The 16,422-nt window shown below is 57.8% G+C and overlaps 1 protein-coding gene across 1 annotated transcript; it reads right to left on the reverse strand.

Annotated features, from left to right (window-relative positions):
• Positions 1 to 448: 448 nt before the first annotated feature.
• SETDB1 (SET domain bifurcated histone lysine methyltransferase 1) lies at positions 449 to 16,416 on the reverse strand. The gene is given in 22 exon segments (XM_029957998.1): positions 449 to 1,401; positions 1,885 to 1,973; positions 2,400 to 2,614; positions 2,970 to 3,135; positions 3,794 to 3,888; positions 3,891 to 3,975; positions 4,778 to 5,394; positions 6,479 to 6,648; positions 6,966 to 7,082; positions 7,459 to 7,923; positions 7,925 to 8,044; positions 9,359 to 9,517; positions 11,730 to 11,856; positions 12,316 to 12,493; positions 12,831 to 13,021; positions 13,297 to 13,370; positions 14,125 to 14,326; positions 14,616 to 14,783; positions 15,109 to 15,208; positions 15,334 to 15,371; positions 15,717 to 15,883; positions 16,134 to 16,416. Coding segments are annotated over 22 exon segments (3,873 nt in total). The 5' UTR covers positions 16,346 to 16,416; the 3' UTR covers positions 449 to 1,283.
• Between the last annotated feature and the right edge of the window lie 6 nt (positions 16,417 to 16,422).

The raw sequence follows: 16,422 nt of genomic DNA on the forward strand, positions 1-16,422 counted from the left end.
TTCAGGTGGACGCTCGGGATGGAACTGGAGCTCCAGGAGGCCCCAGAAAGGTTTTATTTTACAAAAAAAAAAAAAAAAAAGGGTTATTTTGCAGGAAAACAACAAACCTCCCTTGTGCAGAGCTGTGAGAGCTGTTGGGATGGGGGTGGGGATGGGATGGAATCTGCTCCAGGACCCCCCCAGATGGGGGTTTTCCGTGTCAATAATGGGAGGTTTGATCCCAGTTGGCTAAAATTTGCCTCTTTTAACCAGTTTTCAAGGTGGTTTATTCAACCTTTTGGAGCTGCCCTGGTGTCCTACCACCCCCAAAACAAAAAAACACCCGAACCCAAACCCTTGGAATTGTGTGTTGTTGCCAAATCCAGTGATTTTCCGTGTGGATTCGTGTCCAGCAGCCAGACTGGGCTGGGCTGGGCTGGGCTGGGCTGCCCTACCCACCCTCCCCAGGTGCCTAAATCAAGTTTAAGGCTGTCCCAGTGGCCTCTTCAGTGCAGGACTTTAAGCTCAACTCAGTGTTTCCAGCCTACAGGGACGTTCTGGGAAGACTGGAGATGGGAAGCAGCCTTGGATCTGCCTCCTCGAGAAAATTCCAGCCAGTTTCTGTTTAATTTTTCCAAGTGAAGGGTTTAAGGAGTGTTTGTTTTGAGGAAAGGTGAGGGAAAGGTGAGAATGTGGGAGCTCCTTATCCCTGTTCCCGGGGCCTCTGGTGTTTTCCCTGCAAACCCCATGGAAAAGAGGATGGTGGGAAGTGGTTCAGTGCTGCTCTTCCAGGGCTCTTCACTGTGTCTGAAGGCCACTGCAGATGATTTTTAGTAGAAAAAAAAACATTTAAGTTTATTGCTTTTTTTTTTTTAACAACCAAAAGTACAAAAGATTCTTTACATCATCATCTCAACAGATGATTCTCGTCACAGAAATCCAGATTGGTCCCATCTTGCTGGGATTTCACCATCCTCTTTCCCCTCCCACTTCCCAGGCCTCAATCCCAACCATGAAGTTGGGACTCTTGGGGAAGTGCTTCCTGCTGGAAAAGAAGGGGCTCGTGCCTCAAGTTTGGCGGAGAGCTGGAAGGGAACAGGAAAAACTCCTTTTCCTGAGGGAGGTTGTCGTGGTAACTGGAGCCTCTGGAAGGTGGGAGAAGCCCAGGGCTTGGGAATCCCCCAGATTCCCTTCCTGCCCCGCGTCCCTCCGTGACTTTCCAAGCGAACAGGAGAACACAGAAGCTCTTGAGAACCTTTTCCCTCGCCGAGGGAAGCAGCAGGGCCGTGGGGAGCGGGGCGGGCTCAGAGCAGGCGGCCCCTGCAGTCGATGGCCCCGCAGCAGCACAGCAGCTCTTTGCCCTCCACACTCCCCACCTCGTAGTTGTAATCCCAGGTCAGCTCCGTGCCCGCCCGGATCCTCCTGGGAAGTGGAAAAACACGGGATGGGTGAAGAGGCAACGCCAGGAAAGAGGAAAAGTGGATGATGGAAGGGAGCCACGCTCCCTGTGACCTCTCTGGACAGTCCAGCTGCCCCCGGGACAAGGGTGGAGCAGCTGGAGAGCAAAGGGACAAAGTTCCTGGTGAATCATTCCCGTAGGGATTCATGGAAGAGCCGAGAGGAGCGTGGCAGGGATTCACCACGGCTCAACCAAGCTGGGAATTTGGCTGCTCTGTGCTTCACTCTGCCCTTTGGGGAGGTCTAAAACTGAGGGAAATCACAGCAGGATCTCCAGCACAGGAGAGGGGATCTCACCTGCCCTCACCTCCAAGGTTTTCTCTGCTCAGGATGGGGTGAAACTGGGAATGGGGTTACCAGGAGTAGGGAACACCCAGCCCTGGCCACGGGGCCGGGTCCCAGCAAGGCCCAGGAAGCCCCAGCCCTCCCCAGGGCTCCAGGACTCACTTGCTGGCGAAGAAGGCGACCCAGGGGAAGCGGAGGTCGTGGGTGTCCACGAAGACGTTCTGCACAAAGAGGTTTGGGGAGCAGCTGTGCTGTAAGGGCAACAGGGACGGGCTGAGCCGCTGCCAGGGAGGGAGGCAGAGCCGCCAGCCCTGCACAGCCTTCCCAAACAAGCAGCATTCCTGCTGTGCCCGCCGCGTCCAGCGGGATCCTGCTGGAACAGGCCGAGTCACACGACCCCCCCCTCACAGGTAACGGGGCCGGAGCAGCCGCTCTGCTCCGCTCAGGGGGGCGGATCAGCCTCCTCCCTGCCCTGGGGCCGGAGCAGCGTCTCTCTCCGCCTCAGAGGGGGCGGATCAGCCTCCTCCCCCTGCCCTGGCGGCCGGAGCAGCCGCTCGGCTCCGCTCAGTGGGGGCGGATCAGCCTCCTCCCCCTGCCCTTTCCCTGTTCTTCGCCGCTCCGGGGCGGGCACAGCCCCGCTGAGGCCCCTGCCCTCCCCTTGCCCGTGCCCAGCTCACGTTGAGGTAGCGGCCCAGGTTGCCCTCGAGCTTGGCATCGATGATGTAGCAGTTCTCCTCGCCGTCGTAGAACTGCCGGGTGCTCCTGCGCACGGGCCCCGCGCTCTCGCCCTTGTCACCCGCGGCCAGCGGGGTGGATTTGATGGCGATGCCGTGGGTGGATTTCAGGGCAAAGCCCCGGGTGGATTTCACAGCCACCTGCCTCTTCACGGGACCTGCCACCACACGGCAGCTGCCAGAGGAGGAACCCCCAACCCTGCTCATCCCCCCCCTCTTCCCTCACATCCCAAACACCCCCCCCGGGACGGCTCCTGGAATCCGCCCAGCCCAGCCTCACACCCACCAGGAGCCTCACAGTTGCTTTTTCTCCCTATCCCCCCAAAAATACCTGGGTCTGAGGGTGAGATTTTGCAGTTTTGTCTCTAAAACCCCGCGGGGAAGGTCCAGCCCTGGCCCGTCAGGCGCGGCAGGAGCAGACGCGCCGCGCTCCGCGCTGCCGTGGCCTCACCAGCCCTTCCTGGTGCTCTCCAGCCAAAACTCCCCATCCTCAGCCCTGGTCTTCCCCCTCACCTGACCCGGACGAGGGGTTTTTCTTGTCCTCGCCCTCCTCCTCCTCGGAGCCCGAGGAGATGGTCTGGATGTCGTCGCTGTCGTTGGCGGTGCCCGGGACCTGCCCCGCCGGGACCTGCCCGTTCTCAACGTCACTGTCGGTGCTGCTCGACAGTGTCAGCACGTCCTGGGGGCAGGAACAGCTCCTGAGCCACATCCAAGCCTCCCTTTTCCCCAGGAACACTGAGCTCTCTACCCAGCACACCCCCTCCCTGTGCTCCAGGACACCCTGTGGAAGGGGATCCCACCCGTGGACACCGCGATGGGAATACAGCGGGACAGACACCCCATCCCACAGGTCAGTGTTTGGAACAGCTGTGGGATTTCGGGGGGCTGGGGAGTTCTGCAGCACCCAAAATGCCAGAGCTTGGGATCCTGGAGCATTTGGTGCTCTGGGATTTGAAAAGAAGGGAGAAGACCCCTAAAAACAAAGGATTGTCCCCAGATGGCTCTGCCAGGTGTGCAAACCAAGGCGCTCCATCCCACTGGAACACGGCCCAAATTCCGCACTCTCCTGTTTTTTGGGGGGGCTTTTCAGATCCAAGAAACACTCCCCACAATCCAAAGGAAACCAACTGCCCCCCAGGAAATCGCAGGGACAACCACAAAGCCGGGAACAGGAACAACAGAAAACCACCCAAACTGAGGTTCGGGGTCGTCACGGAGCCGGTTCTGGGGGAAGGGGCAGAGCCAGGACCCCCTCCCAGCCTGGGGATCCCTCTCCCGGCCCGGGGGTCCCTCTCCCAGCCCGGGGGTCCCTCTCCCAGCCTGGGGGTCCCCCTTACCTCGCTGGAGGCCTGCAGGGAGAGGGAGCGGCGCCGGCTCTGCAGCAGCGCCGTGCGGCTCAGGGGCCGCCGGATCCCCTCCAGCTTCGGGGGGCAGGGTTGTATCCGTACCTCCTGCCCGGGGATCTCGCCTGCAGGGCCAGGACAACAGGGGTCACGCCTGGGCTTCCAGGGGGAGTGTCCTCAGGCCAGGCAGGGACAGGAGAACACCGGTTCAGGAATCTTACCCGAATTTTGGTTGCTCTTCAGGTTCTCAGGGGAAGAGCAAGAAGATTAAAATCTCTCCCTTTTGGAGTTCTCTCCTGCCTTTCTGTGGAACTGCTCCCCAAAATGCCAGCCTGGGAGTGAGACACCCCCTGTCTCCACGCTCACGGTGACTCCCAGGCAGGATCTCCCATTCCCACATCTCTGTCTCCTCATCCAGGCCTCCCAGGATTTCCCATTCCCACACCTCTCTGTCTCCTCATCCAGGCCTCCCAGGATTTCCCATTCCCACACCTCTGTTTCTCCTCATCCAGGCCTCCCAGGATCTCCCATTCCCACATCTCTGTGTCTCCTCATCCAGGCCTCCCAGGATCTCCCATTCCCACATCTCTGTTTCTCCTCATCCAGGCCTCCCAGGATCTCCCATTCCCACATCTCTGTTTCTCCTCATCCAGGTCTCCCAGGCAGGATCTCCCATTCCCACATCTCTGTCTCCTCATCCAGGTCTCCCAGGATCTCCCATTCCCACACCTCTCTGTCTCCTCATCCAGGCCTCCCAGGATTTCCCATTCCCACACCTCTGTTTCTCCTCATCCAGGCCTCCCAGGATCTCCCATTCCCACATCTCTGTGTCTCCTCATCCAGGCCTCCCAGGATCTCCCATTCCCACATCTCTGTGTCTCCTCATCCAGGTCTCCCAGGATCTCCCATTCCCACATCTCTCCCTTCCATCATTCCTCAGTGCCCTTTGACTCTCTCGCTCCCACATCCCTCCCTCACCTCCTTCTTGGCTGCCTTCATCTCTCTGTTCATCTCTCCCGGGGTGGGAACACATCCCTTCTCCCTCTCCCCGGGGTTTTCCACTTTCACAGGCTTGGTGTCTCCCGCCTCGCCCAGGCGGAAGGAGGAGCTGCTGTCGCCGTCCTGGAAGCCCTCGGACACGCTGTTGGAGCTCAGCCACGAGGCCACCTTGTTCTTGGAGCTCTCCTCCGACACGGGCAGCTTGCAGGGGCCCGCCAGCGCCTCGTCGTGGCCGAGGGGCCGGGCGAGCCCCGAGTCCTTGGAGGCGGTTTCCGAGAGGCCGCCGTCCCTCTGGCCGCGCGTCTGCCGGCGCGTGGCGTAGCTGCGCAGCACCGAGCTCGCGTGGAAGTTCTCGTCCTTGCCGAAGTTGTCGTCGGAACTGTCCTCGTTGGACTCCTCGGGCTCCTCCGTGCCCGTGTTCTCCTCGTCGTCGTCGTCCTTCAGGTCCACGCCGCTGTTGTCCGAGGAGCACTTGGCGTCGCTCTCGTAGCCCTCCTTGAAGTTCTCCACGCTCTCGATGTGGTCCAGGTTGGCGAAGTACTCGTCGCCCATCTCCAGCCCCTCTTTGTCGGCGAAGTCGTCCGTGAGGATCTTCCCTAAGGGCGACAGGAAAGGCAGGGTGAGCTCTCCCGGGATGGCATTCCCCGGGAGTTCGTCTTAATTCCTCCCCAAAGCTCGCTGAGGAGAAAACAGGAAGGACGCCACCTCACTCCAAAGCTGGGTTAGGAAAGGGCAATGTATCCCTGGTACTCGACGGGACAAAAGCCTGAGGCATGTGGTTGACCTAAAATCAAGGTTTTCACCCCAGAAATCTCTACAGAGCAGCTACAGTGGAGGCTTGGAAGGGCTGGAGGGGCTGGTGGAGCAGAGAGGGAACTCCACAGCCATGGAATCAGGGCAGCAGCGGCTCCGGCCGTGCCCGTGGGCGGCTTCGTTTCAGAGCCAACACCACCCCTGTGCAACTTCTGCATTTCAGGGGCTCTGCTGGGAGGAGGAAGCAGGGCTGGGCCGGGGCTGGGTCACCCCAGGGACAGCTCAGTGGCCCAGCGTGTCTTGTGACACCGGCACTGCCACCCCGAGGGCTCTGCAGTGTCCTGTGCCAGCGCTGGGCAAGTTCACCTGCTCAGCTTTCACCTTCCTGCCCCCTGAAACGGGCACAGCAAGAGCTTCACAGCCCTTCTGCTGGGCTTTGGAATCAGGGAATCGTGCCTGAAGGTTGGAAAAGCCTCCAAGATCGAGCCAACCATCCCCCCAGCACTGCCAAGGCCACCAGTGAACCACGTCCCCACGTGCCACATCCACACGGCTCTGGTCACTTCCAGGGACAGGGACTCCACCACCTCACTGGGCAGCCTGGGCCAGGGCCTGACCACCCTTTCCATGAAGAAACTTTCCTGAATATCCAACCTGACCCTCCCCTGGCACAACTTGAGACCGTTTTCTCTCGTCCTGTCCCTTGTTCCCTGGGAGAAGATCTCGACCCCCTCCAGCTCCCCTGTCCTGGCAGGGAGTTGCAGAGAGCAAAAAGGTCCCCCCTGAGCCTCCTTTTCTGCAGGCTGAGCCCTCCCAACTCCCTCAGGAGTTCTCCAGCCCCCTCTCCTGCTGCTCCAGCCCCTTCCCCAGCTCTGACCACACCCTTTTCCAAGGGAAGAGGCTCCCACGTGCCAGGTGAGTTCCCACCTGCATAGATGCAGACGAAGGAGCCCTTGGCGATGTCGTCGAGGCAGCGGATGCCCCAACCTTTGTTCTGGGTCTTGAAGAGCTGCAGCCGGACCTGGAGGCCGTGCTGGACCAGGCGGTTGGTGCACATGTTCACGTTGCACTTGCACCTCTTGTTGCACTCGTAAACGCTGGAAGAAAGGAGAAGGGTGACAAATTCCAGGGTAAAGGAACATCCCAGAGACTGGTGAGGTTGGCAGTGCTGGGGTCACGCACAGAGAGCCCAGAGGACCAGGCTTGGAGCAACCTGGTCTAGTGGAAGGTGTCTCTGCTCATGGTCTCAATGATCTTTAAAAGGTCCCTTTCAACCCAAACCATTCCATGACCAGCACAAGAACCAAGACCAGAGGCAGGCTGTCACATCTGTGCTTATCTCTGGGATAAATTCCCTCTCTGATGGCATGTGGGGTTGGCACCTGGGCGGGCAGGAGGCCCCGGCTCTGCTCACCCCGTGGGCAGACATTCCTCCAGCCGCTTGTACTGGTAGCCCGAGTTGGGGTTGATCTGCCCCCCGGGGGTGCAGCCGCTCGCCTGGATCGTCAGCTGCTGACAGGCACACTTGGACCTGCAGGGAGACACGGGAGAAACCACAGCTCACAGCTTCCACAGCACTTCTGGAGACAGGGAAAGAAATCCCATCTTTAGGCAGAGATGAGCACGTAGGGCTCGACCTGGAATCAAACCAAGACAAGCTGTGGATTCCTCATCCTGGGAAGTGGTCAAGGCCAGGTTGGACGGGGCTTGGAGCAACTTGGGATAGAGGAAGGTGTCCCTGCCTGTGACAGGGGATGGGACTGGATGATCTTTAATGTCCCTCCCAACCCAAACCATTCCATGATTCCACGAAACCTGAGCTGCAGGGATTTAACCCCCAGAGCAGATCCACCTCGGGCAGGTCGCAGAGTCCCAGCACACCCCCTCAGCCACGAGCGGTCACCTACTTGTCCCTGCAGCCGTCCCTGCAGTCGCAGCCCACGAGGAACTCCCAGCTGGTGTTGATGAAGACCCCCTTGCCGGGGATCCTCTCCTTGCTGTAGGCCACCTGCGGGGGCGGCGTGTTGTCGATCTCGTTGACGCAGGACAGCGGCACGTCCTCCCTGCCCTTGGTGATGTCGGCGATGTAGTAGTAGGGCTTGTAGGGCTGGAACTTGCGGTCCACCAGCACGTAGGGGTCGAGGCAGAACATCTCCAGGAACAGGAAGTCGCAGTCGGTCTCAAAGAGGTAGCGCTCGATCTCCTGCATGGAGCGCAGGCACAGCCCGCAGGGCGTCTTGTAGAGCACGTGGAAGCCCATCTTGCGGTTGACGCGGCGCCGCGCCGTCATGCGGCGGAAGTCGTAGAGCAGCGGGATGAGCAGCGGGTTGCGGCTGCGGTACTGGTCGGCGCGGATGGGCGCACCGCGGGAAGCAGGCGTAGCTGCACACGTGGAGCAGGAAGAAGAGCTTCTCCAGAGGGGCCCGGTAGGACGGCTCGCTGGGGACGCGGTCCAGCATCCCGTGGAAGGGCTGCACGGCGCCGGCGGGGACGCTGCGCGGGGAAGGGAGGGGGAGAGGGGTTAGGGGAGAGCGGGGTGAGGGGACAACGAGTACAACGGTGTGCTTCAGATAGGGAGGGAAGAGGGATTAGGGGAGAGCGAGGTGGGGACACGAGATGGTGTGCCTCAGAAGATGCAGAGCAGGGTGGGAGGAAAATGAGCACAGTTGTGCCCAGAAGGAGATGGGGGCGTCGAAGGGGTTAGGGGAGAGCGGGGTGGGGACACGAGTATGGTGTGCTCAGAAGGGATGGGGAGAAGGATGAGGAACAGGAGCACAGTGTGCCCAGAAGGGATGGGGAGAGGGCTTAGGGGAGAGCAGGGTGATGGACAGGAGCACAGTGTGCCCAGAAGGGATGGGGAGCAGGGTGGGAGACACAAGCACAGTGTACCCAGAAGGGATGGGGAGAAGGATGAGGGACAGGAGCACAGTGTGCCCAGAAGGGATGGGGAGCAGAGTGGGGTTCACAAGCACAGTGTGCCCAGAAGAGATGGGGAACAGGGTGTGGGACATGAGCCCAGTGTGCCCAGAAGGGATGGGGAGCAGAGTGGGGTTCACAAGCACAGCATGCCCAGAAGGGACAGGGAACAGGGTGGGGGACAGGAGCACAGCGTGCCCAGAAGGGACAGGGAACAGGGTGGGGGACAGGAGCCCAGTGTGCCCAGCTGGACATCAGCACCCGGCATGGACCAGCCACAGCATGACCAGGGAACTGCCACGCCCTGTGGGACTGAATGGGCACCTCAGGGGTGGTTTTGGGGCCTCAAAAAGATGGACATTGAGGGCTGGAGCATTCAGAGATGGAATGGAGAGAGAAGAGGTTGAGAGCTCCTGAGGAGCTGGGGGGTCAGTGCAGAAAAGAGGCTCAGGGGGACCTCTGCTCTCTGCACCTCCTGACAGGAGGCGGGGGAGCCAGGTGGGGGTCAGTCTCTGCTCCCAGGGAACAAGGGACAGGACAAAAGGAAACAGCCTCAAGTTTCCACAGGAAACCACGGGAGGTTCAAGCTGGACATTCAGGAAAGCTTCTTCATGGAAAGGGTGGTCAGGCCCTGGCACAGGCTGCCCAGGGCAGTGGTGGAGTCCCCATCCCTGCAAGTGTGGACGTGGCACTTGGGAAATCGGTCAGGGTGGCCTTGGCAGCGGACTCGAGGACTTTTCCCACCTGCAGGATCATGACTCCATGATATCGTGATTCTACCTGCCGACCCAGAGACACCCCCACACACACACAAGCCCCTGAACGTGTCCAACACCCCAAACCCAGGAGCACTCATGGATTTGTGTCCCCCCCACCCCCAGCTCTGCTCACCGGTGCTGCGGGGCCGCGCTGGCCCTTCCCGGAGCCGGAGCGTCGCCGAGGACGGGGGAGGAAGGGGACGAGTGGCCGGAGCCCACCGAGCCAGGACGGAAGGAAGTGCTTTTCTTGGCCACCTGCTTCCTGGACTGGGCCAACTGGCTGTCAGAGCACCTGCAGGAGGCAAGGAGGAGGCGATTTGGAAGGTGGAAAAACGACCGGTGGGAATCAAAGCAACGCTCCCCCCATGGAACTGAGAAATCCAGGAGAATCCCAGCAGGTGGGTTTTTTTTCCTAGCAAGTGTGAAAATCAGCCCCTCCCTGACTATTTCTGCCACAGCAATCCCACAACCACCCCAAATTCCAGCACTCAGCAACAGTTAGCAGTAACTTGTGACTGGCAAGTAAGGCAAGGGTAACAACCATGCCCAAGGTCTTCATCCCACGCAGCTCGACAAACCAGGCCATGAAGAAATCCCTGGAATAGCAGAAACCAGAGTTTCCAGAGGCTCAACTAATCAGGAGTGGGAGGAACTAATCCAGAGGACCCTTTTGGCAAGACTGAGGAACAATCCATGGTTGTGCAAGGGAATGTAGTAACACCCCTGATGAAAGAGCTACACGGGGCTCCCAAAAAACAGGTTTTCAACCTATTTCATGGTTTTTCCATCAATTCCAGCAGGTTTTCAATCCATTCCAGAAGGTTTTCAACCCCTTTACACCAATTAAACAGAAAACCACCCCAAACCAGCCACTGAAACGGAAGAACACTGAAGTTATCAGGGAAAAAGGGAGGAGACATGGAAAGCAGGAAGAGGTGAGGGTTTCTGCTAAGAGCTGCCTGAAAGCAAAGTGTTCAGACACATCTCAAAGAGCAAGAGGAAAAATCGGCCGAGAACAGTCAGACCTGGTTTGACAGTGCCAAGAAGAACCTGAAAGTGAGACCAGAGGGGGAAGAGACCCAGGCCTTCCTCAGAGGAAACAAAACACCAGAGTGGAGAGACTGTTCTTGGTTTTAATGATCTAAAATCCAAGGATCCCTGGGCACAGCAGGGACAGGGACACGGCCCCGGGGCGCTGCTCACACCAGCTGGGTTTGAGGGCAGGGAAGCGGCTGCAGTGTCTGCCTGGATGGAAACCAGACCCTAAAGCCAAACCCTCTGTGGGGAGAGGGAAAGAACTCCTTGTAACCACTGCAAGGAGGAAGTGGGGAAGGATTTGGCCACGATGGGGCTGCAGGTCCAACTTGGGGGTGTTCATGTCGTGACAGTGCCCGCGGTCCCGACGCCCTCCCAGCCCGGAGTGTCCCGGTGTCAGGCACAGCCCGGCCCTTCCCTGCACACAGGGGGGGTTTGGGACCTCCTCCAGCATCCAGCCTCTCTTCTGGGTTATGGAAAAGGTGAGGAACAACGTTCTTGTGGCTTCAATCCCCAAATCCTGGTCAGAGCGGCACAGGGGGAGCGTTTCCAGGGGTAAATTGGGTCATACTGCACTGCTTGGAGAGGAACCCCCCCGAGACCCCACCCCAGCCGGGCTCTGAGCTGCTGCTACACCTGGAGAGCCTCGGGGGAGTAAAGATTGACTTCCTGCACAGGCTCCTCACAGCTGGGACACCTCCCACCCCCCTCCTGCCCCACCAGCAGGGCACAGTCACAGCAGAAGACGTGCTGGCACGGGGCCAGGCGGCCGCAGATCCGGATGGGGAATCCACAGCGGGGACAGAACTGACCCGGGAGAGCAGCTCCCTCCCCTAAAGAGTCCCAGAGCGCATTCCCGGGCTCCCTGGTGTCCTCCAACACGCTCCCTCCGTCACCGAGCCGAGCTCCTCCTCCATCCAGGCCTCCTCCAGCCTGCGGCTCCGGGGACGTCCCCCCTGGGCCCCGGGCAGCGGCTGGGCCGTGGTTTGCTCCGTGCCCACCGGGACCCACCACTGATCCCGAATTCCCTCGGAAGCCAGCGAGCTCAGTCCAGGTGCAGGGACACGAGGCAGCCGGGGGCCAGCGCCTGGAGCGTGACACGAGGGAGCAATTCAGGTTTGGGGAACACAAGGAGCAGAGGCCCCCTTTGGAAAGACAAGCGCGAAGCTTTAGCCCTGAGGAGGAATTTTTGGCTCGGGGGGGTTGTTGGCTCCCACCCCCAATTGTTCATCCTGCAGCTTTAGCCAAGGGTGTTCCCCCAAAATCACGACATAATCCAAGCCTAGCCACGGAGGGAACCTGCACCTGAGGATTCCTCTGCAGAGAGGAGGTGATGCCTGAGCGAGCTGAGTGCTGGAGAGGGAAAGGAAAGGAGGTGGAAGTGCTGGAGAGGGAAAGCAAAGGAGGTGGAAGTGCTGGAGAGGGAAAGCAAAGGAAGTGGAAGTGTTGGAAGTGGCTCCAGTACTTACTCCATCTCTGCAGGCTGAGGGGACACAGAAGAAGCAGCCGGGAGCTGCTCCGGGGGCTTGTACTGGGGACCAGCTCCTGCTAAATCCTGGGTGTACTGGACCACAGGGCCTTTGCTCCTCACAGCACCTGGGGGGGGAAGGTGAAAAACCAGACAGTCAACAGGAAAAATCTCCAGCATTATCCCAGGTTGGCTGTACCAGCCCCAAAATACCGACTTGGTGCCTGCAAGGAATGAAAACCGAGGGATTTGGGATTAACTGGGGCACGGCCAAGCTCTGGGGCACAGCAACTGCCCCCAGAAATTCTGGTCACTTCCCCCAAATGCAGTTCGGTTTGGCGGTGTAATTCCAGGAGAAAAATTCCACTGGAAATCTGACAGCTGTGCCAGGAGGACAAAGCACTGGAAACCCAAAATCTCCAGGAGTTCTGCTACAAAATTCCACTGGGAACCTGAAACCTCACAAGCCCGAGGGGCAAAAATCCCAGAAAGCTGAAACCTCCAGAGTTCTGCTAAAAACCCACCACACCCAACCCACCCCCCAGTCAAACCCCAGGATATGAATGAAAGCAGGAGGTGCCACTGACCAACATTGGGACGAGTCCTGGTTTGCCCACTTTGCTTCTTTTCCTGGGTGGAAGCCGTGGAGGTTTTCATGCTGAACATGGGCTCGAGGCGTGTGGAGCCACGGTAAATCCACTCACAGCGCTTGTCCTCCTGCAGGAGGGAGTAGGACACGCTCCCACTCCCCATGGGAAGAGGTTCCTGGGGGGAAAGACACAAGAGAGCACAGTGAGCCTTGACAAACAGCACAATCATGGGGGTTTTTTAGGTTGGAATCCCTGATTGGGTATTAGGGAAAATTTCTCCAGGTGTTCAGGCACAGGTTGCCCAGAGTGGAGTCCCCCACCCCTGGAATTGTCCAAAACCCCTGTGGATGTGGCACTTGGGCACAGGATTCAGTGGGAGCCTTGCACTCCAAAATCTCCAAGGTTCTTCCAGCCTTAATGATTCCGTGATTAGTAACAAAAATGCAGCTGAGCCAGCCCCCCCAGACTCAAATTTAATCCAATTTTCCTAACAGGAGAAGGGAAATCCCTACCAGGAAAAGGATTTTGACCAGACTTCCATCCACTTCTTCCACCCTGGATTTCCACCAGGTCCCTTCCCACTCGGTTTTGATGAGCTGCCCGTTCTTCAGCAGCACCATGGGCCGGTTGGGGTAGGCAGTGATGTATTCCTCGATGAAATCCCGACAGGAAACATCCTCAATGTCTTCCCAGCTTTTTTCCACTGCATGGAAAGAGATGGGTGAGAAAAAGGGAAGCGGACAAAACAGAGAGAACCTTTGATTCTTTTCTTTTAGGAGATCCCTGGTGGATTTTTACACACGGTCGATCAAGGGGCGATGCCGAGGGGCTGGAATTTCGGTGGTGGGGCACATCCTGAACCCACCCTGGCAATAACTCAGGATTTCAGACGTCCCCAGGCACAGCACCGGAGGGGACACACCCTCTGTCCCCTGGTTTTTGAGGCCAAACCTCCCCAGGTGGGATGGGAGCACTCACGTGGCCGACAGACGGGGTACAGCTCCCACTCCTTCACGTACGACGCGTAGCCGTCGTCGAAGAAGATCAGGAACCTGGAAAACAAGGCGGGAATTAGGAAGGGAGCTGAACAGAAAACAGCTCCACGTCACAGAAGGGAAGTGGAGAACCTCTCCTGTTCCTCCTGGACACATCCCAACCCTGGGGGAGCCCTGAACTCTGGGTAAGGCACCCACGTGTCTCGGAGTAACGGCTCCGGGCGCTGGAGTTGTACAAAAGGGGCAGGACGAGGCATCAGCACCACAACCAGGAGGAAATCTCCAAGGTGAGTAGTAAATGCAGCTCATTTCCCGTTATTAAACGTGGATCAGGTGCAACTCAGCACAGTTCATGGCAGATCCAGAGTCATTAAACCCTTCATCAGCCTCTCCAGGGAAACCACAAGCCCTGATTTTAACAGACAGGAGCAGCCCTGCCCCTTGTTCCCATAAAAGCTGCTCCAAACCTGCTCCTTCTCCTCACAAAGTGCTTTGACAGCACTGCTGGCACTAAACCCTTCCAGGGCTCCCATTTCCTCCCACTGTTTCACACCTCAGGCAGCCCAGACTGCACATCTGGGTGATAATTTGAATAAATTAGCAGATCTCATTCCTGTCTCAGGGCCACGAGCAAGAGACTGGAAGCTCCACCCTGAGGTTTCAGAGATAAGATTAAAGAAAGACTCAGAACTCCTTCCTGGGGAAGGCAGAATTCAGCACCCGAAGGATACTAAAATAAGCTTTTTTTGCCTCAAACAAAAACCAAAAAAACCAGAGCTGGGGGTTCATGACCCTGGGAAATAAGGAATACCTGTCTTTATTCTTGACATTGGGGGTCTCAGCCACGATGCCAGCATAGAGCCACATCTGATTGCCATCCTTGTACCTGGCCACCACCCTGCTGCCCACGTGGTGCCTCTCAGGACACGGGTGGTAGTCGTAGGCAATGTGGTTGCCCGAGAGCAAACTCTTCCCTTTGTTATCAAATTTCACTTTGTATTTCTTGCCAGCACCTGGGAGGACGTTTTGAAGATAAAAACAGAAAATAAACGAAAGGGAAACTGAATAGAAGCCCAGCGGTTTCATCCCGAGAGAGGCAACGCCCTGGGTCACTCTGAGCCTTGTTTATTCACAGCTAACTCAGAGTTTGTTTAAAATCTGCCCAGAATTCGTTTGGAGGGTGAAACAGCGGAGCTGCGTCGCTCCCACTGTCCCTTCCAGGTTTGACACCAGGTGCTCTGACACCTTTCAATCCACGTCTCCCCCCCAGATCCCAGGGAAAGCCCCACGCCCAGCACCTACCCACTGGTTTGATGGCAATCAAGGTCCCTTTGTGCCACGTTTTGGTTCTTTTCTTGCCCAAAATCCTCATTCCCACTTTGAGATCCCCGTCAGTGTTGAGATCATCCCCAGGGGCCGGGGGGGCAACGGGCTGGGCAGTGCCAGGACATGCCGGGGGGGGCTGTGCCTCTGCCAAGGAACAACAATCAGTTATAAATCCCCCAGAGCTCCCTTTTCTGCTGGAATTACAGCTGGAATCACGTCCCTCCGAGCTGCAGCAGGAGGAATGCCTCCTTTCCTTCCCCTCAGGCAGCCCAAGTGCCTCCGTTTTACTGCATGGAAAGGACTCAAAGAAAACCAGGAGTTTGGAATCAATATACCCCAAATTAAAGGAAAACAGGAATCTGGAGTCAATAAATCCTAACAGAGCTCCCCAGCAAGGAAAGTGGATCGTTGTTTGCCTTTTCTGGGAAGCAAAGGCCCAGGGCCAGGGCACCCCTGGAAGGTCCCACACCTTTTTGTGCTTCCTGGGAGCTTGTTTTCTTGCTCACAGCATCCATGAATTTCGCAACATCCCGGGCTGATCTCCTCATGGCAGCCATTGCTTCCTGCAGCTGGAAGGGAAAAAAAGACAAGGGAATTATGGAGAAACTGGTTTTTTTTTCACCAAACACAAACACCGTACCCCAAGAAAATCCCCACTAGAAGAATCATCTGTAGTCAGGACCTTTTCACTCACCAGACTCTGATCCTTGGAGATTCTGGAGCTGCTGGTGCCTGTGAGTGAAGAGGAAAAAATGGTTTAAAACATTTTGGGGGGGGTGGGGGAGGGAATCCATCCTCATTAAACCACAGGAAAAAGAGGGGACCGGAAAAAGCATCCACCCCAAACCTCTGTCAGGAAATTCACTCAAATAAGGCTTTTCCTCATTCATCTTTTTTAATGTGAGGCAGTGTTTGATGGGGACAACAGTCAGGGACGTTTGGAAAGGGTGAAATCCCAGTTTGGGGCTCCAGGAATCATGGAACGTTAACGGGACGTGGCAGCTGCTCCTCATGAGCAAAGAGCAGTCCCTTATCCCACTGCCCCTGCTGTCCTGGGCACACTGGGATTTACTGAACTGTGCTTCCAGCCCGAGTCCACGCTCATGACGTCGTCGTCCTCCTCGTCCGGGATCTCGATCACTTCCGTGGCCGCCGGGGCCTCGTCCTCGGAGCTGCTCTCCCGGTACTGGAGGCCCATCATGGAGTACAACTCCTTGGCCAATGTCTCGCACTTGTCGATGGCTCTGGAGGAGAGGGAGGGAATCCGGCTGTACGTCCTGGAATACCACAGGGACGACCAGGAACGGGCAGCTGGGCAGCTCCCAGTTCCACCTGAGGGAAGCGTCCGCACCAAGGATTTAAAGCCTTGGGGGGGCTGTCACTGTCCCTCGTTAACCACACGCAAACCAAGTGACCTCGATCTGCTCTAAAGGGAATGAGAACACCCCCCGCAGCCCCCTCCTCGGAATTCCGGCCCACTCCAGATCCACCCACCTCGTGGCGTTGTCAATGAGCTGGTCAACGTGAGCCGCCTCCTCCTCCTTGTGCCTCACACACTTCTCCAGCTCCTCCAGCTGCTGCTTTCGCTGCCTCACCCACTCGCAGTTCTCCACCTCCTTGTCGATGATCTCCTGCAGCTCCTGCAGGGAGATTCCCAGCTCCTCCACCACCTCCTGCTGCAGCTCTTCAATGTCCTGGGTGTCCATCTCTGCTGCCCTCAGAGCAGAACAGGTGAGGGAGATCAGGGGAGGGGAGGCAGGTGAGGGAGAGGGAGGGCAGGCAC

This window comes from Manacus vitellinus, unplaced genomic scaffold (assembly GCF_001715985.3).
Source record: "Manacus vitellinus isolate BGI_N305 unplaced genomic scaffold, ASM171598v3 scaffold_134_pilon, whole genome shotgun sequence".
NCBI lineage: Eukaryota > Metazoa > Chordata > Aves > Passeriformes > Pipridae > Manacus > Manacus vitellinus.